The 23,202-nt window shown below is 29.6% G+C and overlaps 1 protein-coding gene and 1 pseudogene across 1 annotated transcript; both read left to right on the top strand.

Moving 5' to 3' along the window:
• The first annotated feature begins 2,856 nt into the window (after positions 1–2,856).
• Positions 2,857–7,406, top strand: LOC149496605 (uncharacterized; annotated as a pseudogene).
• Positions 7,407–8,365: 959 nt separating this feature from the next.
• On the top strand, positions 8,366–9,964 carry LOC149496604 (uncharacterized). Its single transcript, XM_089720386.1, has one exon. It carries the CDS (start codon positions 8,366–8,368, stop codon positions 9,962–9,964), a length of 1,599 nt encoding a protein of 532 aa, XP_089576512.1.
• The last annotated feature ends 13,238 nt before the right edge of the window (positions 9,965–23,202 follow it).

Genomic DNA, 23,202 nt, shown 5'->3' with positions numbered 1-23,202 from the left:
TCGGAGGGTTGGTGTGCCCTATGGCAGTGTCCTCAATCGGGCCATCAACACCTGACTAGTTATCCAAGCTGACAGAGGCAACGACTAAAACATGCAGTAGTCCTCTTTTTCTTTTTCAAATGTGTTTACACTATGCAAATGTTATAGAAATTTTCAGAGTTGTCTAGCAAACATTTCTCATTGAATATAGTAATAGTATGATGTTTTTGGCCCGTTTAATTTAATTTCACCTAAAAATAATAATTGAAATAATTTAGTGAAAAAAATGCTATGAAGCGCATTTCATATATATTTGCCACCATTTCACTCACCTTATAATCAAATACAAAAATTTTTTTAACATAATAATAAACAAAATATTGTCGTGAATGAACATAGAAAATATTACTATTAATTTAATTAATTACAAAAATTTTGTGTTTGTGGAGGAGTTCAGTAAATTAACAAATGAAATTAACTTACCAGGGCTGTTAAGAGTTCGAATTGTTCCCACAAGCATAGGCATCATGTGAAGTGCAACATCATCTTTTTTTTTTTTTTTTTTTAATTCATTGGAAGCTTTTATAGGCGGATACTACAGGGCTACACAATCGGAATAGCCCTCTCTTGGCTCACCAAATTGATAAAAATAACTGTGATCGAGGAGAATCGAACTTGAAAGCCCTCACTGAATAGACCAATATGATCATATTTGCATGCATACAAATCATATTAGGTCAAATACCGAACTTCCAGAAGCTCTAATGGCTTTCAACTGTCGAGCAGTAACATCAAATAGTAAAGGGCAAACTGGAGATTATCAAATTTTTAGGAAATGCACTTCCTTAGATGGAGGGAAGGAAATAATTTCGTCATAAGAATTTCTTTATTTGTGGAAATAAAACATGATCAAATTCATTACTTTTCCAAAAGTTTAAGTTTCCGAGTTCACTTGTCACTTCCAAAGAAGGCCTAAAACTCTTCCATTTGACACGCATCTCAACCTATTGCTACTACAAAAAATATGAATTCAACAAAATCATAGCATAACATATCAAGAAAGAGTTCACTATTGCCTTTTCAATACTATCTCCTGTTATAGCTGATACTTATTTACCAACTCGACTCGTTCGACGCAGCTCCTATTCCCATCCACTTGACTCAGCCCCCTAATGCGTTGATGCAAAATAGTCATGTCCTTGAAAGATCAGAACTTTTGGATGAAGGGACCCGAAGATACAGCATATGACAGCAAGTCGGGGCTGATTTACACGAGCTGTCAAGATGGGTGGATCAAGCGAGTCACGGTGAATGACTCGGTGTCTGACTCGATTGTTTAAAACTGGGTTAATATTGGTGGGAGACTGTCACGACCCATTTTCATGGATCGGACCGACACTAGGACTTGGGTGGGCTTAAGGCCCCCGAAGCCCGTAGTAAGCCTGTATTATTTAAAACTCGCATTCTATTCACAATTGTGGATTCAGGCCCAATAAATTATTTCACAATTATATCCAAAGTACAATCCAAATAATAAATGTCTACACTCTATTTATTCATTTACAACCCAGTTGGAATACAATTGCGGAACTCTACCTGTACATTTACATCATTTTTCGTTTATCATTAACAATCTTCTATAATTCACTCCATAGGATTTTTCTTTCTCCTATTACCTGAAAAAAATAGGTTGGCAGGAGTGAGTGCCAAACTCAATGAGTAGGGTTAGATAACCCTCTCACACCACACGATCATACAAATGCTGAAATATTTTATTTGATCACCGATTAATTTTATGATCATGCAGTGTCACACAAATGACAATACAACAGCAATCACAGTTATTATCACCTTCATTTAATCACATCACGTGGAAATTAGTCAGTGGAGTCACCGAAACCCCCGATGAGCCGTCCTCCCACATGGCCCATCCTCTCACGTGTGCACCAGGGAGCCGATCCCCCATTCTGGCCGACCGGTCTAATCCTCACTTGACCAGCCCTCTCATTGTTTTTCCATTCTCTCTTTTCTTTTCTTTTTTTTTTTTTATTTTTTTTTATACCAACAGAAGGCAACCCGGTCGTCTCCATCAAATCTAGATCATCAGGCGCTCACAACAGGAGGCCACCCTGCGGGCTGCGATCAAACCTAGATTATCTGGTGTGCCCAAATAAAGAAGTCAACCTGTGGTTAACAGTAACAGTGACAGTAGGTGCACACGGGGGCGCCGATCTCCCATTTACCCGGCTAACAGTAATCAGTATCAGGATCCATATAACAGTAATAGTCTCACAAACCCATGGTGACCCACTTCATCCCAATTCCACACAAACAAGGCACAACAATATCACATTCACAACTAATCAAGCAATATTTAATATCAACAAATAGTGCATCACAATATAGCAATAATGTATGATAACATTTAGCCGTGAATGCATGAATGCAGGCGGATGAGGCGAATTATCTAACACTACTCACTGTTCTTTATTGTCCTTTAAAGGACTATCGTTATTACTGCACGCTCCCAGCATTTATCTCCACCTTCGGAACTTATAAACATCTAACATAATAAGAAAATTCTACATTAGAGGTCTAATTCAAGAAACGTACTTTTACCTTAATTATTAGTTTTGGTTACTATTCACTTTATTCACATATCAAACTAAGCTGTATATTTTTCTATATATATATATATATATATATATATATATATATATATATATATATATATATATATATATATATATATATATAAAGACTCCATTTAAAATATCATAGATAGTTTTGGGTATGCCAACTGAACCCGTGAATAGCCATGTGTTGGGCGTAGAAAGGGTATAACAGGCAGTGACCGCAACTTGTTGATATCATAAAATGGATCATTTATTGTGTTGATCGGCTAGTAGTGTCAAATCTGATGATTCTGAATCCTCAAAAATAAAGAGAGTAATCAATAGAAATGAATTAATTTTACAAGATTTTAGTAAAGCAATTGATGAATGGGAAATTCCTAAAGTAGATAAAGAACAAATTTATAAAGTTTCTAAATTTAATTTATGGAAAACTGATTATGTCATAAAAACAGAAGAAAGAGATTTTCAATTAAGTAAACCATTTGAAAAAATAACTCTTTTATCTTCTAAAACCTTACAACAACATAAAAGTAAAAGATATAAGTATATTCATATAGGATTAATTCAAGTAGGTATAAAACCCTTAACCCGAGAAGGATTAAACACTAGTATATTAGCGGTAGTACGAGATGCTAGATTTTTAAACTTTCAAGATTCTTTGTTAGGATCAGTTGAGACCAGTTTAAGTGAAGGACCTATATCCTTTGAAGTATACCCAGATATGACTATCTCATTAAACGATGTAAATATTTTAGAAAGTATGGTTTTAGAAATTAAAACCCATAATTATAAGATGAAGCAAGGATCAATTCCTATAGCATTAATATATAAGATTCATTATAAAGCAATGAATTCAGCATTTGGTTCTAAATATAAGTTACAACCTAAAATAGGAGAAACAAGATTCCTACAGACAGATTTAACTAAAACTAATACAGTAATTCTTAAAACCATTCAATGGAAAGATATCACATTACCAGAAGAATGGATTTTAGAAGGCATAGTACCCCCTCCAATTCCAGAAAAGGTAAAACCAAATATAAATTTACAAAAAATTGAGCAATATGAAGATGGTAAAGTAACACTAAAATTTAATAGAAGCCAAAGTTCTAGATATACAGGGTCATCATCTTCTGTCGTTACGGATGATATTGAAAAACCCTCTTCAAATATACCTTCGGTTATTTATGCAAAATATAAAGATACTGAACCTAAACCTATTGTTCAAACATTAGTCAAACCCAGATACTCTACTTCAGATATTCCAAATTTAGGACAGTCTCTTAAAATGAAAGGTGTTGATTATAGTTCTTCAATTCCACAAGCAGTCTATAATCCAATAGAAAACTATGTAAATCAGCAATCAAATTTAGCAAACTCATCACCTGAATCACCAACAGCTTCAGCTATAACTGAAAATATACATGAGGTAAATAGAGAACTAAATGTACTTAGTAAAGAAGATATTGAGAAAGGATTAATAAAAGAGATATCAAAAACCAAAAATTTGATGAAATTAAACAAGATACTCAAAACTCATACATTTGAGGATTTAAAATCTGAATACTTAGATTATAAACTAAACACTCAAACTACAATCAAGTTCTTTGATTGGTTTGCCCTAACTAAAGAAAATTGTTCCAATAAAAGCTTAAATCCAATCACCGTTAGAGATAAGAGACCCGAATGGATAGTAAATGATAGAATTATACAAAGTGATTTTCCACCTAAAACAATTAGTAAATTAAAATATCAAGATAATGAAATTGTTTGTGCCCCATATAAAATAGCTAGAGATAATGATACAGATAAAAAACTAATAGAACAAAATAACTTTAGTAATGCAAGTTTAATTTGTTTAAATACACAATTAAAACGACTAGAAAACTTGTTAGAAGAAAAACCAGATCTAGATGATAAATTAAAAGGTAAAGAAAAGATAAAATCTCACATTTTTAAACCATATCAACTTTCTCAATCTAGTCAAAAGGAATTACAAAATAAATTTCTAGGAACATTAAAAGATCAACTAAGTAAACTCGAATTACTTTCAGAATCTACTCAACAAGTAGCACCTGAAACCCCTCAAACATCTAGAAATATAAATATAATAGAAGAAAACTCTCACTCTGAAATCACTGAACCTGAATCAGAAGATATTAAACAATTCGAAATTAACCCAATATCACATAGAGAAATAGTAAATAGAGCACCAGATTTAGGCTTAATAGATAAACCAAATCATATATCTCAATTTAAATATAATGCTACTACAATTTATGAATGGAATATAGATGGATTATCTGAATATAATATCTTAAGTATATTGCAACAAATGACTATGGCAGCTAATGCTTATAAAACTCAGTCAATTATATCAGATAGAGCCATATCAGAAATAATTATAGCAGGATTTACAGGCCAATTAAAAGGTTGGTGGGATTATCACCTAACTGACCAACAACATTTAGAAATATTAAATTCCATTCAGGTCAATAGTGAAGGAGAACCAATATATGATGAAAATGGTGAGACTATTCAAGGTGCTGTGTCAACATTAATTCTCACTATTTCATTACATTTTATAGGAGATCCCTCACATTTAAAAGATAAAAATGCAGAATTACTAAGCAATCTAAAATGTAAAAAATTAAGTGACTTTCAATATTATAAAACCACTTTCCTTACCTGATTAATGTTACGAGAAGATTCAAATCAAGCCTTTTGGAAAGAGAAATTCTTAGCCGGATTACCTTTTTTCTTGGGCGAAAAGGTTAGAAATTATATAAAACAACAATTTGGCAATCCAATACCTTATAATAAATTGACATATGGACAATTAATCAGTATAATTCAAAAGGAAGGATTACAAATTTGTCAAGACTTAAAGCTTCAAAGAACTTTAAAATATGAGTTACATAAAACTAAACAAGAATTAGGATCTTTTTGTAAATAGTTTGATTATGGCATGACATCTACTAAGCAATGTAGAGGCCAGTGTTCAGAACCACCTAAACCTAAAAAACCCTATAATCACAAGTATTATAAGAAGCCATACAAGTCAAAACCAAGTCAAGATAAATACTATCAAAAAGAAAAGTCTAAACCTCATAAGAAATATAAAAGGAAGCAATAATATAAATCTTCAAATAAAACTTCTTATAAAGATTTAACTTGTTATAATTGTGGTAAGAAAGGACATACGTCAAAATTTTGTCGATTCAATAAAAAATTAAATGCATTAAATCTAGAAGAAGAAGTCTTAAATAAAATTCATGAGCTGTATCTCGATTCAGACACCTCCGAATCAGAGATGCTCGAGAGTGAAAATCAAGTTGATGAAATAGGAACAACAACCAGTTCTTCAAAGCAAACAATAAACATGCTTACTAAAGATCAAAGTACACTTTTAGAAGTGGTAAATAATATAACTGATACTGAAACTAAAACACAACTTCTTAAAAAATTAATAAAAAGTTTTGAAGAAGAAAAAGAATTAAAAGAAATAACTCCTAAACTACAAACTAACACTTATGATTTGACTACTATATTAAATAGAAATAAAAAAGTAGAAATGGAAATCTCCACTAAAGAATTACAAAAAGAAATTAGGACTCTAAAGCATGAAGTAAACGAATTAAAAGGACAATTTCAACAAAATGCTAAGCGAATAAAACTGTTAGAATCTCAACTCATATCTAGTTCTTCTTCTGAAGAACCAGATGATGACATAAAAGACGAAATAAACCAACTAGAAGAAGAAGAAGAAGTAAATCCTAATTTTCTATTTTTATTTCAAGAAATTACTTCAAGAAAATATTTAGTAAAAATAAACATTAAAATAGCAAATGATTTTATCATAGATGCAATAGCATTATTTGATACAAGAGCGGATTTAAATTGTATAAAATCAGATTTAGTACCTAAAAGATATTGGTTAAACACTAAAGAAAAACTAAGCACGACAAATAAAACCAAATTAGATATAGTAGGCATGGTAGAAGCATTAATTGTAAACCAAGATTTAGAAATAAAAACAGTATTTTTAATTTCTCCCCAAATAAATTATATGGTAATTTTAGGAACACCTTTTATAAACATAATAACCCCTTATTCAGTGAAGGAAGATTGTATTAAATTCAAAATAAAAAATAAAACGGCTAGACTCGAATTTACAGAGAAACCTAGGAGAAAGAACTTAAATTTACTAAAAGCTCATTCTATTAAAATGCTAGAAATCAATTCATTAATAAAATCCAAAGAAGAAGACTTAAAAGATTTAAAGAATAATATGTGTTTAAAAAGAATTAAAGGACAGCTAGAAACCGAATTTATACGAAATAAAATAAAAAACCTAAAAGATTATATGGAGAAAAAACTTTGTGCAGATCACCCTAATGCTTTTTGGAACCGTAAACAACATATAATTGATTTACCATATGAAAATAATTTTGATGAAAAAACCATTACAACTAAAGCCAGGCCAATTCAAATGAATCCTGAATTGATAGAACATTGTAAAAAAGAAATCAAAGAATTAGAAAATAAAAAATTAATTTGCAAATCAAGAAGCCCATGGTCATGTGCGGCATTTTATGTTAATAAAAATGCAGAAATAGAAAGAGGAGTACCAAGATTGGTAATAAACTATAAACCACTAAATGCAGCAGTAAAATGGATAAGATACCCAATTCCAAATAAAAAAGATCTTTTAAAGAAATTGTACAATGCTAATATCTTTAGTAAATTTGACATGAAATCAGGTTATTGGCAAATACAGATTCATCTTAAAGATAGGTATAAAACAGCATTTACAGTCCCTTTTGGTCAATATAAATGGAATGTAATGCCTTTTGGATTAAAAAATGCACCTTCAGAATTTCAAAGAATAATGAATGATATATTTAACCCATATTCAAAATTTTGTATAGTATATATTGATGATGTGTTAGTATTTAGTCAAACTATTGAAAACCATTTTAAACATTTAAAAACCTTCTGTATGATTATAGAAAAGAATGGTTTAGCACTTAGTCAAACTAAAATGGATTTATTTAAAACTAAAATAAGATTTTTAGGACATTATATTGAACAAGGAATAATCCAACCTATAGAAAGACCTATGATCTTTGGAGAAAAATTTCCTGATGAGATCACTACTAAAATACAACTTCAGAGATTTCTTGGTTGTTCAAATTATGTCATTGACTTTTATCCTAATTTAAATTGTATGATAAAACCTTTACATGATAGACTTAGGAAAAATGCTGGTCCCTGGACTGCCAAGCATACACAATTGGTAAAAAAGATTAAATCATTAGTAAAAGAAATTCCTTATTTATATATCCCCAATCCTACTGCATTTAAAATTGTAGAAACAGATGCATCCAATATAGGATATGGAGGCATCTTAAAATAAAAAATCAATGGTAAAGAGCGTATAATCCAATATACGTCAGGACATTGGAACCAGACACAAATAAATTATTCCACTATTAAAAAAGCAATTTTAAGCATCGTTATATGTATAAATAAATTTCAATCGGATTTACTAAATCAAAAGTTTTTACTCCGAATTGACTGTCAATCTGCAAAAGATGTTTTGCAAAAAGATGTTCAAAATCTTGCCTCTAAACAAATTTTTGCTAGATGGCAAGCACTCTTAAGTATTTTTGAATTTGATATTGAATATATTAAAGGAAATACTAACAATATCCCAGACTTTCTGACACGCGAATTCTTACAGAACAATGGGAAAGAAGAAGGATAAGGGAAAAGAGTCTATGCAAGAACCAGATTCACCCACTAAAGCTCTTTCAGAGCATTCTGAAGATCTCAATAAAACCCTTACCCTAAATAGTAAACACACCCCTTCTAAAGATCTCAAAAAATGGATTGAAGAACTCAGTCAATCTCCAGAAGTATTAAAGGCTTTGCAAGGTATGGCATCTTCTTCCACAGAAGATACAGGTATGATTACTAAACCTCAAGCGATCGTACTCGTTCATGGTACGGCTAGTCTGTCTCAAACGGTAGACAGTAAAGACTTAACAAATCCGTTGATGGCTGTGGATTTGCCAAAAATCCAGTATTCTAATAGTATTCATAAATGGTTTGTAAAAAATATTTATGATTATGAAATTGAAGTCGAGGACGGATATAATAATATCAATCCTTGGCAAATCATAAAGCATTATTACCCTGAGGATTGGTATTATGTTCCAACTGATTTTTCAAAACCTCAGGAGTATTATCATAATATTTTACTAGATACTGGTTCTGTAAAAATAAAACATACTTTTGATCCCAAAAATAAATCTGTAATTTCTTATTCTTCTATTCAAATAAAACGGGTTATTCATCCTAAAGATTGGCCCGTATCTTCACTTTCTACTCCAGTAAGATTTAAAGTTTTACATAAACACAATACTACATATAATTATTTTGATTACAAAGAGGCTTGGGAAAAAGTTTTTTGTATTCAAAATCCAACTACCACTCATTCGTGGTTAGTATATTTTGACCAACATATTCGAACCGATTTAAAAATCCCAAACTGGTTTAAAAAGTGGTGGCAGTCTAGAGGTATCTCTGAGGATATCATTCCTCCTGATATCATTTCTTTATATCATTATTTTAAATCCCACTATAAACCTAATCCTGGAGAAGTCCATATTCCATCCTTGATGTATTATTGTATGACTTTCTTCACCCCTTGGGTATATCAGTGGTATTTTGATTATCAATATGTTCCGGGAACTCAAATTCCTATGTTGGTAAAAAGATACAAAATAAAATGGTGGGGATCTTTCAAAAATACCACTACTGAAATAAAGATCAGTCAATGGATTCGTACTAAAATAGCTAGCTCCTCCATGCCAGCATTAACCTATGCTAGTACACTAGCTATTCCGGATAACCCTACATTTGGAATCCAGAAAGCCCAGTGTCAAGCCCGGTTGGCTGCGGCTAAAACCCCAGAAGAATATAAACTGATCTGTCACGAAATGTTCCAACAACTTTCAACCAGCTCAGAAATTCCAGTAAACCCATCATCCAGTAAACCTAGACGAATATCATCTGGTAAATCCTCATCTAAGACAAGTCATAAAGGCAAGAATAAATTCATTCCATCATCATCATCTTCAGCAGTCTCTATATCTTCCTTTGAAGATAGTAATGAAGATAATATTCTGCAGACAATCAAAATCAAAAGTAAAGCAGATAAAAAAGCAAAAGCAAGAAAAGAAAAAATAAAGCAAAAAGAAAAAAGAAAAGAAAAAATAAAAAGAAAAGAAAAGAAAAAGAAGGACACATCATCGTCCTCATCTTATTCTGATTCCATATAAAACCGGCAGAAGGAACCTTATTCCTTCCACCCATTAATTTTCAGCAGTAAAGGCCAAGCTACTATTTCCACAGTAGAAGCCAGGTTACTATGTCCACAGTACTAGATATCCCTCTCTCCCTCTTGTTCTCAGTAAGCGTTCGAAGTTGGAGAAAATCTAATTATAAAACCCTTGTAAGTATAAAATATTGTATTAAATTCTGTATTTAAATAAAATTGTTTATGTTTGTTGGTGTTAAGCCCGTGTTGACGGCACCTTTCTCTTCTCCCTCCACAATCTGACTTAATTCTGGGGATCCCAGATTAAGGTTGCAGGAACCCTAAACTTTTGTAAAATCTTTTGTATGTCTGCGTTTATATTATCATTTAAAAAATCGATCCATTTGCTTTTGTTGGGATCGATTTTTTAAAAGATTTGTTGGGATTTTTAAATCGGTTCGAATATGTTGGTCAAAATATACTAACCACGAATGAGTGGTAGTTGGATTTTGAATACAAAAAACTTTTTCCCAAGCCTCTTTGTAATCAAAATAATTATATGTAGTATTGTGTTTATGTAAAACTTTAAATCTTACTGGAGTAGAAAGTGAAGATACGGGCCAATCTTTAGGATGAATAACCCGTTTTATTTGAATAGAAGAATAAGAAATTACAGATTTATTTTTGGGATCAAAAGTATGTTTTATTTTTACAGAACCAGTATCTAGTAAAATATTATGATAATACTCCTGAGGTTTTGAAAAATCAGTTGGAACATAATACCAATCCTCAGGGTAATAATGCTTTATGATTTGCCAAGGATTGATATTATTATATCCGTCCTCGACTTCAATTTCATAATCATAAATATTTTTTACAAACCATTTATGAATACTATTAGAATACTGGATTTTTGGCAAATCCACAGCCATCAACGGATTTGTTAAGTCTTTACTGTCTACCGTTTGAGACAGACTAGCCGTACCATGAACGAGTACGATCGCTTGAGGTTTAGTAATCATACCTGTATCTTCTGTGGAAGAAGATGCCATACCTTGCAAAGCCTTTAATACTTCTGGAGATTGACTGAGTTCTTCAATCCATTTTTTGAGATCTTTAGAAGGGGTGTGTTTACTATTTAGGGTAAGGGTTTTATTGAGATCTTCAGAATGCTCTGAAAGAGCTTTAGTGGGTGAATCTGGTTCTTGCATAGACTCTTTTCCCTTATCCTTCTTCTTTCCCATTGTTCTGTAAGAATTCGCGTGTCAGAAAGTCTGGGATATTGTTAGTATTTCCTTTAATATATTCAATATCAAATTCAAAAATACTTAAGAGTGCTTGCCATCTAGCAAAAATTTGTTTAGAGGCAAGATTTTGAACATCTTTTTGCAAAACATCTTTTGCAGATTGACAGTCAATTCGGAGTAAAAACTTTTGATTTAGTAAATCCGATTGAAATTTATTTATACATATAACGATGCTTAAAATTGCTTTTTTAATAGTGGAATAATTTATTTGTGTCTGGTTCCAATGTCCTGACGTATATTGGATTATACGCTCTTTACCATTGATTTTTTATTTTAAGATGCCTCCATATCCTATATTGGATGCATCTGTTTCTACAATTTTAAATGCAGTAGGATTGGGGATATATAAATAAGGAATTTCTTTTACTAATGATTTAATCTTTTTTACCAATTGTGTATGCTTGGCAGTCCAGGGACCAGCATTTTTCCTAAGTCTATCATGTAAAGGTTTTATCATACAATTTAAATTAGGATAAAAGTCAATGACATAATTTGAACAACCAAGAAATCTCTGAAGTTGTATTTTAGTAGTGATCTCATCAGGAAATTTTTCTCCAAAGATCATAGGTCTTTCTATAGGTTGGATTATTCCTTGTTCAATATAATGTCCTAAAAATCTTATTTTAGTTTTAAATAAATCCATTTTAGTTTGACTAAGTGCTAAACCATTCTTTTCTATAATCATACAGAAGGTTTTTAAATGTTTAAAATGGTTTTCAATAGTTTGACTAAATACTAACACATCATCAATATATACTATACAAAATTTTGAATATGGGTTAAATATATCATTCATTATTCTTTGAAATTCTGAAGGTGCATTTTTTAATCCAAAAGGCATTACATTCCATTTATATTGACCAAAAGGGACTGTAAATGCTGTTTTATACCTATCTTTAAGATGAATCTGTATTTGCCAATAACCTGATTTCATGTCAAATTTACTAAAGATATTAGCATTGTACAATTTCTTTAAAAGATCTTTTTTATTTGGAATTGGGTATCTTATCCATTTTACTGCTGCATTTAGTGGTTTATAGTTTATTACCAATCTTGGTACTCCTCTTTCTATTTCTGCATTTTTATTAACATAAAATGCCGCACATGACCATGGGCTTCTTGATTTGCAAATTAATTTTTTATTTTCTAATTCTTTGATTTCTTTTTTACAATGTTCTATCAATTCAGGATTCATTTGAATTGGCCTGGCTTTAGTTGTAATGGTTTTTTCATCAAAATTATTTTCATATGGTAAATCAATTATATGTTGTTTACGGTTCCAAAAAGCATTAGGGTGATCTGCACAAAGTTTTTTCTCCATATAATCTTTTAGGTTTTTTATTTTATTTCGTATAAATTCGGTTTCTAGCTGTCCTTTAATTCTTTTTAAACACATATTATTCTTTAAATCTTTTAAGTCTTCTTCTTTGGATTTTATTAATGAATTGATTTCTAGCATTTTAATAGAATGAGCTTTTAGTAAATTTAAGTTCTTTCTCCTAGGTTTCTCTGTAAATTCGAGTCTAGCCGTTTTATTTTTTATTTTGAATTTAATACAATCTTCCTTCACTGAATAAGGGGTTATTATGTTTATAAAAGGTGTTCCTAAAATTACCATATAATTTATTTGGGGAGAAATTAAAAATACTGTTTTTATTTCTAAATCTTGGTTTACAATTAATGCTTCTACCATGCCTACTATATCTAATTTGGTTTTATTTGTCGTGCTTAGTTTTTCTTTAGTGTTTAACCAATATCTTTTAGGTACTAAATCTGATTTTATACAATTTAAATCCGCTCTTGTATCAAATAATGCTATTGCATCTATGATAAAATCATTTGCTATTTTAATGTTTATTTTTACTAAATATTTTCTTGAAGTAATTTCTTGAAATAAAAATAGAAAATTAGGATTTACTTCTTCTTCTTCTTCTAGTTGGTTTATTTCGTCTTTTATGTCATCATCTGGTTCTTCAGAAGAAGAACTAGATATGAGTTGAGATTCTAACAGTTTTATTCGCTTAGCATTTTGTTGAAATTGTCCTTTTAATTCGTTTACTTCATGCTTTAGAGTCCTAATTTCTTTTTGTAATTCTTTAGTGGAGATTTCCATTTCTACTTTTTTATTTCTATTTAATATAGTAGTCAAATCATAAGTGTTAGTTTGTAGTTTAGGAGTTATTTCTTTTAATTCTTTTTCTTCTTCAAAACTTTTTATTAATTTTTTAAGAAGTTGTGTTTTAGTTTCAGTATCAGTTATATTATTTACCACTTCTAAAAGTGTACTTTGATCTTTAGTAAGCATGTTTATTGTTTGCTTTGAAGAACTGGTTGTTGTTCCTATTTCATCAACTTGATTTTCACTCTCGAGCATCTCTGATTCGGAGGTGTCTGAATCGAGATACAGCTCATGAATTTTATTTAAGACTTCTTCTTCTAGATTTAATGCATTTAATTTTTTATTGAATCGACAAAATTTTGACGTATGTCCTTTCTTACCACAATTATAACAAGTTAAATCTTTATAAGAAGTTTTATTTGAAGATTTATATTATTGCTTCCTTTTATATTTCTTATGAGGTTTAGACTTTTCTTTTTGATAGTATTTATCTTGACTTGGTTTTGACTTGTATGGCTTCTTATAATACTTGTGATTATAGGGTTTTTTAGGTTTAGGTGGTTCTGAACACTGGCCTCTACATTGCTTAGTAGATGTCATGCCATAATCAAACTATTTACAAAAAGATCCTAATTCTTGTTTAGTTTTATGTAACTCATATTTTAAAGTTCTTTGAAGCTTTAAGTCTTGACAAATTTGTAATCCTTCCTTTTGAATTATACTGATTAATTGTCCATATGTCAATTTATTATAAGGTATTGGATTGCCAAATTGTTGTTTTATATAATTTCTAACCTTTTCGCCCAAGAAAAAAGGTAATCCGGCTAAGAATTTCTCTTTCCAAAAGGCTTGATTTGAATCTTCTCGTAACATTAATCAGGTAAGGAAAGTGGTTTTATAATATTGAAAGTCACTTAATTTTTTACATTTTAGATTGCTTAGTAATTCTGCATTTTTATCTTTTAAATGTGAGGGATCTCCTATAAAATGTAATGAAATAGTGAGAATTAATGTTGACACAGCACCTTGAATAGTCTCACCATTTTCATCATATATTGGTTCTCCTTCACTATTGACCTGAATGGAATTTAATATTTCTAAATGTTGTTGGTCAGTTAGGTGATAATCCCACCAACCTTTTAATTGGCCTGTAAATCCTGCTATAATTATTTCTGATATGGCTCTATCTGATATAATTGACTGAGTTTTATAAGCATTAGCTGCCATAGTCATTTGTTGCAATATACTTAAGATATTATATTCAGATAATCCATCTATATTCCATTCATAAATTGTAGTAGCATTATATTTAAATTGAGATATATGATTTGGTTTATCTATTAAGCCTAAATCTGGTGCTCTATTTACTATTTCTCTATGTGATATTGGGTTAATTTCGAATTGTTTAATATCTTCTGATTCAGGTTCAGTGATTTCAGAGTGAGAGTTTTCTTCTATTATATTTATATTTCTAGATGTTTGAGGGGTTTCAGGTGCTACTTGTTGAGTAGATTCTGAAAGTAATTCGAGTTTACTTAGTTGATCTTTTAATGTTCCTAGAAATTTATTTTGTAATTCCTTTTGACTAGATTGAGAAAGTTGATATGGTTTAAAAATGTGAGATTTTATCTTTTCTTTACCTTTTAATTTATCATCTAGATCTGGTTTTTCTTCTAACAAGTTTTCTAGTCGTTTTAATTGTGTATTTAAACAAATTAAACTTGCATTACTAAAGTTATTTTGTTCTATTAGTTTTTTATCTGTATCATTATCTCTAGCTATTTTATATGGGGCACAAACAATTTCATTATCTTGATATTTTAATTTACTAATTGTTTTAGGTGGAAAATCACTTTGTATAATTCTATCATTTACTATCCATTCGGGTCTCTTATCTCTAACGGTGATTGGATTTAAGCTTTTATTGGAACAATTTTCTTTAGTTAGGGCAAACCAATCAAAGAACTTGATTGTAGTTTGAGTGTTTAGTTTATAATCTAAGTATTCAGATTTTAAATCCTCAAATGTATGAGTTTTGAGTATCTTGTTTAATTTCATCAAATTTTTGGTTTTTGATATCTCTCCTTTCTCAATATCTTCTTTACTAAGTACATTTAGTTCTCTATTTACCTCATGTATATTTTCAGTTATAGCTGAAGCTGTTGGTGATTCAGGTGATGAGTTTGCTAAATTTGATTGCTGATTTACATAGTTTTCTATTGGATTATAGACTGCTTGTGGAATTGAAGAACTATAATCAACACCTTTCATTTTAAGAGACTGTCCTAAATTTGGAATATCTGAAGTAGAGTATCTGGGTTTGACTAATGTTTGAATAATAGGTTTAGGTTCAGTATCTTTATATTTTGCATAAATAACCGAAGGTATATTTGAAGAGGGTTTTTCAATATCATCCGTAACGACAGAAGATGATGACCTTGTATTAGTTTTAGTTAAATCTGTCTGTAGGAATCTTGTTTCTCCTATTTTAGGTTGTAACTTATATTTAGAACCAAATGCTGAATTCATTGCTTTATAATGAATCTTATATATTAATGCTATAGGAATTGATCCTTGCTTCATCTTATAATTATGGGTTTTAATTTCTAAAACCATACTTTCTAAAATATTTACATCGTTTAATGAGATAGTCATATCTGGGTATACTTCAAAGGATATAGGTCCTTCACTTAAATTGGTCTCAACTGATCCTAACAAAGAATCTTGAAAGTTTAAAAATCTAGCATCTCGTACTACCGCTAACATACTAGTGTTTAATCCTTCTCGGGTTAAGGGTTTTATACCTACTTGAATTAATCCTATATGAATATACTTATATCTTTTACTTTTATGTTGTTGTAAGGTTTTAGAAGATAAAAGAGTTATTTTTTCAAATGGTTTACTTAATTGAAAATCTCTTTCTTCTGTTTTTATGACATAATCAGTTTTCCATAAATTAAATTTAGAAACTTTATAAATTTGTTCTTTATCTACTTTAGGAATTTTCCATTTAAAATATATATATATATATATAATAAATGGGAACTGAACCCGTGAATAGCCATGTGTTGTATATATATATATATATATTGGTTGAGTTGATTGATAAATATTAAATTCAATTGTGATTTGTGTGTTGGATAAGTATGCTCTGTGGATGCAGCTTAGTCTGATCTTCCACATCAGAAATATAGTTTGTTTGTAAAATAAATTATTGAACTAAACAGTGATACTTTTAAAATGTGTTATATATATATATATTTATAGATCCCATTCATCCTGAAATTTATATCTTTATTTATGACTTGTAATTAGATTCAGATCTGTTAACGGTCCTTAAAAATCTTTTGTTGGTATCAGAGCCAATCCTTTTTAAATTACTAATTAGCTATACTTTAAAGAATTCATTTGGACTGCTCATAAATGGTTTTGGGTATGCCTGCACTGAACCCGTTTGATAGCCGTGTGTTAAGGCTGAGTTAGGGTATAACCGCAGACAGTGGCCGCAACCTGTTGAGATTCTAAAATGGATCCTTTATTGTGTAGGTCAGTTAGTAGTATTAAATCGGATGATTCTGAATCATCAGAAATTAAAAGGGTCATAAATAGAAATGAATTAATTTTGCAAGATTTTAGTAAAGCAATTGATGAATGGGAAATACCTAAAGTTGATAAATAACAAATTTATAAAGTTTTAAAATTTAATTTATTTAAAACTGATTATGTTATTAAAACTGAAGAAAGAGATTTTCAACTTAGTAAACCTTTTGAAAGGATAACTCTTTTGTCTTCTAAGACTTTACAACAGCATAAAAGTAAAAAATATAAATATATTCATATAGGTTTAATTCAGGTAGGAATAAAACCTTTAACAAGAGAAGGATTAAACACTAGTATTCTTGCACTAGTAAGAGATGCTAGATTTTTAAATTTTCAAGATTCTTTATTAGGATCTGTTGAGACAAGCTTAAGTGAAGGACCGATCTCCTTTGAGGTCTATCCAGATATGACTGTCTCATTAAATGATTTAAATATTTTAGAAAGTATAGTTTTGGAAATTAAAACCCATAATTATAAAATGAAGCAGGGATCCATTCCTATTGCTTTAATCTATAAAATTCATTATAAAGCTATGAACTCAGCTTTGAACTAAATATAAATTACAACCTAAAATTGGAGAAACAAGATTTCTTCAAACAGATTTAACTAAAACGAACACAGTAATCCCTAAAACTATTCAATGGAAAGACATTACTCTTCCAGATGAATGGATATTGGAAGGGGTTGTCCCTCCTCCTGTTCCAGAACCAGTAAAACCAAATGTCAATCTACAAAAAATTGAACAATTTGAAGATGGTAAAGTTACATTAAAATTTAATAGAAGTCAAAGTATGAGGTATACAGGGTCATCTTCTTTTGTGACAACAGATGAAAATGATAAACCTAGTTCCTCTATACCTTCTGTGATTTATGCTAAATATAAAGAACCTGATAGTAAACCACTTTTTCAGACTTTAGTAAAAACCTAGGTATTCTACCTCAGATATTCCAAATAAAATGAAAGGTGTTAACTATAGTAATCCTATTCCACAGGCAGTCTATAACCCTGTAGATAATTATGTAAGTCAACAATCTACTTTAGTAAATTCATCCCCAGAATCACCAACAGCTTCAGCCATAACTGAAAATGTTTGTGATATAAACAGAGAATTAAATGTTCTTAGTAAAGAAGATATTGAAAAAAGTTTAATAAAAGAAATATCTAAAACTAAAAATTTAATCAAAATGAAAAAGATATTAAAAACTTATACTTTTGAAGAATTAAAATATGAATATTTAGATTATAAATTAGATAATCAATCTGACATTCAATTCTTTGATTGGTATGAATCAATTAAAGAAAATAAAAGGTTAAATCCCATAACTATTCGAGATAAAAGACCAGAGTGGATAGTAAATGATCAAACAATAAAAAGTGATTTTCCTCCTAAAACAATTAGTAAATTAAAATATCAAGATAATGAAGTTGTATGTGCACCATACAAAATTGCTCATGAAAATGATACAAATAAAAAAGTAATTGAACAAAATAATTTTAGTAATGCAAGTCTAATTTGCTTAAATACACAATTAAAAAGAATTGCACATTTGTTAGAAGATAAACCAACTGTAAATGAAAATGTAAAAGGTAAAGAAAAAATTACATCCCACATGTTTAAACCTTTTCAAATTTCTAAATCTAGTCAAAATGAATTTGTCACCAAATTAAAAGACCAATTAAGTAAACTTGAGGTTCGATCAGAAACTACTCAACAAGTAGCACCTGACACTCCTCAAGCATCAAGAAACATAAACACTCTAGAAGAAAATTCTAATTCTGATGTTAGTGAACCTGACTCAGAAGACGTTAAACAATTTCAAGTAAATCCTATAACCCATAGAGAACTAGTAAATAGGGCACCAGACCTAGGAATCATTGATAAACCTAACACTATATCTCAATTTAAATATAATGCAACCACTATATATGAATGGAATATAGATGGACTTTCTGAATATAATATATTGAGTATTTTGCAGCAAATGACTATGGCTGCTAATGCATATAAAACTCAATCTATTATTTCGGATAGAGCTATCGCAGAAATACTTATAGCCGGCTTCACAGGCCAATTAAAAGGTTGGTGGGATTATCATCTTACTGAACCACAACATTTAGAAATTTTAAATTCAATTCAAGTAAATGATGACGGTGAACCTATATATGATGAGAATGGTGAAGTAATTCAAGATGCAGTATCATCTTTAATTCTCACTATATCATTACATTTTATAGGAGATCCATCTCACTTAAAAGATAAAAATGCAGAGTTATTAAGTAATCTTAAATGTAAACAATTAAGTGATTTTCAAAATTATAAAACAACTTTCCTCACTCGATTAATGTTAAGGGAAGATTCTAACCAAAGCTTTTGGAAAGAAAAGTTCTTGGCTGGCTTACCTTATTTTTTGGGTGAAAAAGTTAGGAATTTTATTAAACAACAATATGGTCAACCTATACCTTATAGTAAACTAACATATGGACAGTTAATTAGTATAATACAAAAAGAAGGTTTGCAAATCTGTCAAGATTTAAAACTTCAAAGAACTCTAAAATATGAAATGCTTAAAACTAGAAAAGAATTAGGATCTTTTTGTAAACAATTTGATTATGGCATGACATCAGCTCAAAGATGTAATGGCCAGTGTTCTAAAACACCTAAACCTAAAAAACGTTATACAAATAAAGATTATAAAAGATAATATAGGTCCACACCAAGTAAAAATAAATTTTATCATAAAGAAAAATTTAAAACCAATAAGAAAAATAAGAGAAAACAACCCTATAAATCTTCAGGTAAAACTTCTTATAAAGATTTAACTTGTTACAATTGTGGTAAAAAAGGTCATACTGCTAAATTTTGCAAATTTAATAAAAAGTTAAATGAATTGCATTTAGATGATGAAGTTTTAAATAAAATTCACGAACTATATCTTGATTCTGATACTTCAGAATCTGAGAATATAGAAAGTGATAATCAGATCGATGAATTAGGTTCAACAACCAGTTCATCTGACAAATCTTTAAATATGCTAACCAAAGATCAAAACACACTCTTAGAAGTAGTAAAAACTATAGAAGATCAAGAAACTAAAGCTAAACTTCTGCAAAAACTCATAAAAAGTTTTGAAGAAGAAAAACCAATAAAAGAGGATATAACCCCTAAAATTCAAACTAATACTTATGATTTAACAACTATTCTCAATAAAAATAAAAATAAAAAGATAGCTATAGAAAATTCTAATCAAGATTTATATAAAGAAATTAAAACTTTAAAGCAAGAAGTAAGTGAATTAAAAATACAATTTCAATTACATGATAGGTTAATAAAATTATTAGAATCCCAACTCATTTCTAGTTCTTCCTCCGATGAAGAACCAGATAATGATATAAAAGATGAATTAAACCAATTGGATGAAGACATAGATAGTAATTTTCTAATTTTATTACAAGAAATAACTTCAAGAAAATATTTAGTAAAAATAAACCTTAAGATAAATGATTTTAGTATAGAAGCAATTGCACTATTTGATACAGGTGCAGATTTAAACTGTATAAAATCTGATTTAATACCTAAAAGGTATTGGTTAAAAACTAATGAAAAATTAAGTATTGCAAATAAATCTAAATTAGAAATTATAGGCAAAACAGATGCATATATAGTGAATCAAGGTTTAGAAATAAACACAGTATTTTTACTATCCCCTCAGATAAATTATATGGTAATATTAGGAACTCCTTTCATAAACCTAATAACACCATATTCAGTTAAAGAAGATTGTATTAAATTCAAAGTACGAAATAGTAAAGCTAGGTTGGAATTCACAGAAAAACCTAAAAAGAAACAATTAAACTTATTAAAAGCTCATTCAATTAAAATATTAGAAATTAATTCTTTAATAAAATCTAAAGAAGAAGATTTACAAGATGTAAAAAATAATGTGTACTTAAATAGGATTAAGAAACAATTAGACGATGAATTTATACAAAATAAAATCAAAAAACTAAAAGAATATATGGAAAATACACTATGTGTTGATCATCCAAATGCTTTTTGGAATCGTAAACAGATACAAAAGATTTTTAAGGACCGTTAACAGATCTGAATCTAATTACAAGTCATAAATAAAGATATAAATTTCAGGATGAATGGGATCTATAAATATATATATATATATATAACACATTTTAAAAGTATCACTGTTTAGTTCAATAATTTATTTTACAAACAAACTATATTTCTGATGTGGAAGATCAGACTAAGCTGCATCCACAGAGCATACTTATACAACACACAAATCACAATTGAATTTAATATTTATCAATCAACTCAACCAATTTTAATTTAATTTATTTAAATTAAAGGTGTAGGGTTCCTGCAACCTTAACCTGGGATCCCCAGAGTTAAGTCAGAGTGTGGAGGGAGAAGAAGAATAGTGCCGTCAACACGGTCTTACCAAAGTAACAAGATATAAAATTTACTTTACTTGAAAATTTAAATTACAAGAGTTATTTACAAAATATACAAATTTAAAATTTAAATGATAAACTTAAACTAGTTTATACTTACATTGAATCTCTAACCTTGAATTCTTACAAGAACATTGAAGGGAGAATATCAGTGTAAGGGTGTTATCTCTAGTCTAAGCTTATGCCTTCACAAAGAGGAGAGGCTCTCTTTAAATAACAAAAATGGAATCTTTACTATTTGTTTTTTACTGTTGATGTACAGTGTCTTGTCTGCCATCAGATATTACTGTGGATGAACAGTGGGTTGTCTGCCACTGTTCTTTTTACTGTGGAAGATGCTCTTTACAAAGTATCCGAGGAAGAGGACGAAGAAGAGGACGATGAGCTGTCCTTCTTTTTCTTTTTTACTTTCTCTTTTACTTGTTTTTTCTTCTTTCCCTTCTGCTTTATCTTTGCTTTTGCTTTAGACTTTTGACTTGCTTTACTTTGAATTTTAATAGCGGATTTGATGCTTTCATTATCACTATCAGTGGATGAATTGGAATCCGATGAAGATGATAATGACGCCCAATTTATCATCTTTTTACCTTTAAGACGAGCATTGGAGGATTTACTGGATGAGGATGCACCATGTGCAAACATTTCTTGACAATTTAGCAGAAATTTTTGATTTAATAAATCAGACTGAAATTTATTTATACATATTACTATACTTAAAATTTCCTTTTTAATAGTAGAATAATTAATTTGAGCGGGAGTCCAATGACCCGAAGTATATTGGATTATACGCTCTTTATCGTTAAGTTTTTCCTTTAAAATACCACCATAACCTATATCAGAAGCATCAGTTTCAACTATTTTAAATGCTGTAGGATTAGGAATGTATAAATATGGTATTTCTTTTACTAAAGACTTTAACTTTTTTACAATTTGAGTATGCTTATCCGTCCAAGGACTAGCATTTTTATGTAATCTATCATGCAATGGTTTAATCATACAATTTAAATTAGGATAAAAATCAATGACATAATTTAAACAACCAAGAAATCTTTGTAGTTGGAATTTATTAGTAATTTCATCTGGAAATTTTTCTCCAAAAACAAGCGTTCTTTCTATAGGTTGAATTGTACCTTGTTCAATATAGTGTCCTAAAAATCTTATCTTAGTTTTAAATAAATCCATTTTATTTTTACTCAATGCCAAACCATTTTTCTTAATGATCATGCAAAAAGTTTTTAAATGTTTAAAATGATCATCTAAAGTTGTACTAAAAATAAGCACATCATCAATATAGACAATACAAAATTTAGAATAAGGGTTAAAAATATCATTCATGATCCTCTGAAATTCAAAAGGAGCATTTTTTAAACCAAAAGGCATTACATTCCATTCGTATTGACCAAATGGAACTGTAAATGCTGTTTTATATCTGTCTCTAGGGGCAATTTGAATTTGCCAATATCCAGATTTCATGTCAAATTTACTAAAAATATTTGCATTATAAAGTTTCTTTAAAAGATCTTTTTTATTAGGAATTGGATATCTAATCCATTTTAAAGCTGTATTTAAAGGTTTATAATTTATTACTAATCTTGGGACACCACGTTCTATTTCAGCATTTTTATTTACATAAAAAGCTGCACAAGACCATGGGCTTCTAGATTTAGCAATTAATTTTTTATTAAGTAAATCTTGAATTTTAGTTTTACAATGCTCAATCAGTTCAGGATTCATCTGAATTGGTCTAGCTTTAGTTTTAATAG

This window comes from Jatropha curcas, chromosome 4 (genome assembly GCF_041381405.1).
Source record: "Jatropha curcas cultivar XTBG-Jc1 chromosome 4, XTBG_Jcur_1.0, whole genome shotgun sequence".
Lineage (NCBI taxonomy): Eukaryota > Viridiplantae > Streptophyta > Magnoliopsida > Malpighiales > Euphorbiaceae > Jatropha > Jatropha curcas.
Note: the sequence above shows the minus strand (reverse complement) of the source record. Positions and strands in the feature narration are given on the sequence as shown.

Bases quoted from the DNA above. Each gene is read 5' to 3' on its own strand.
- LOC149496604 (XM_089720386.1), top strand. From the start codon at position 8,366: ATGGGAAAGAAGAAGGATAAGGGAAAAGAGTCTATGCAAGAACCAGAT.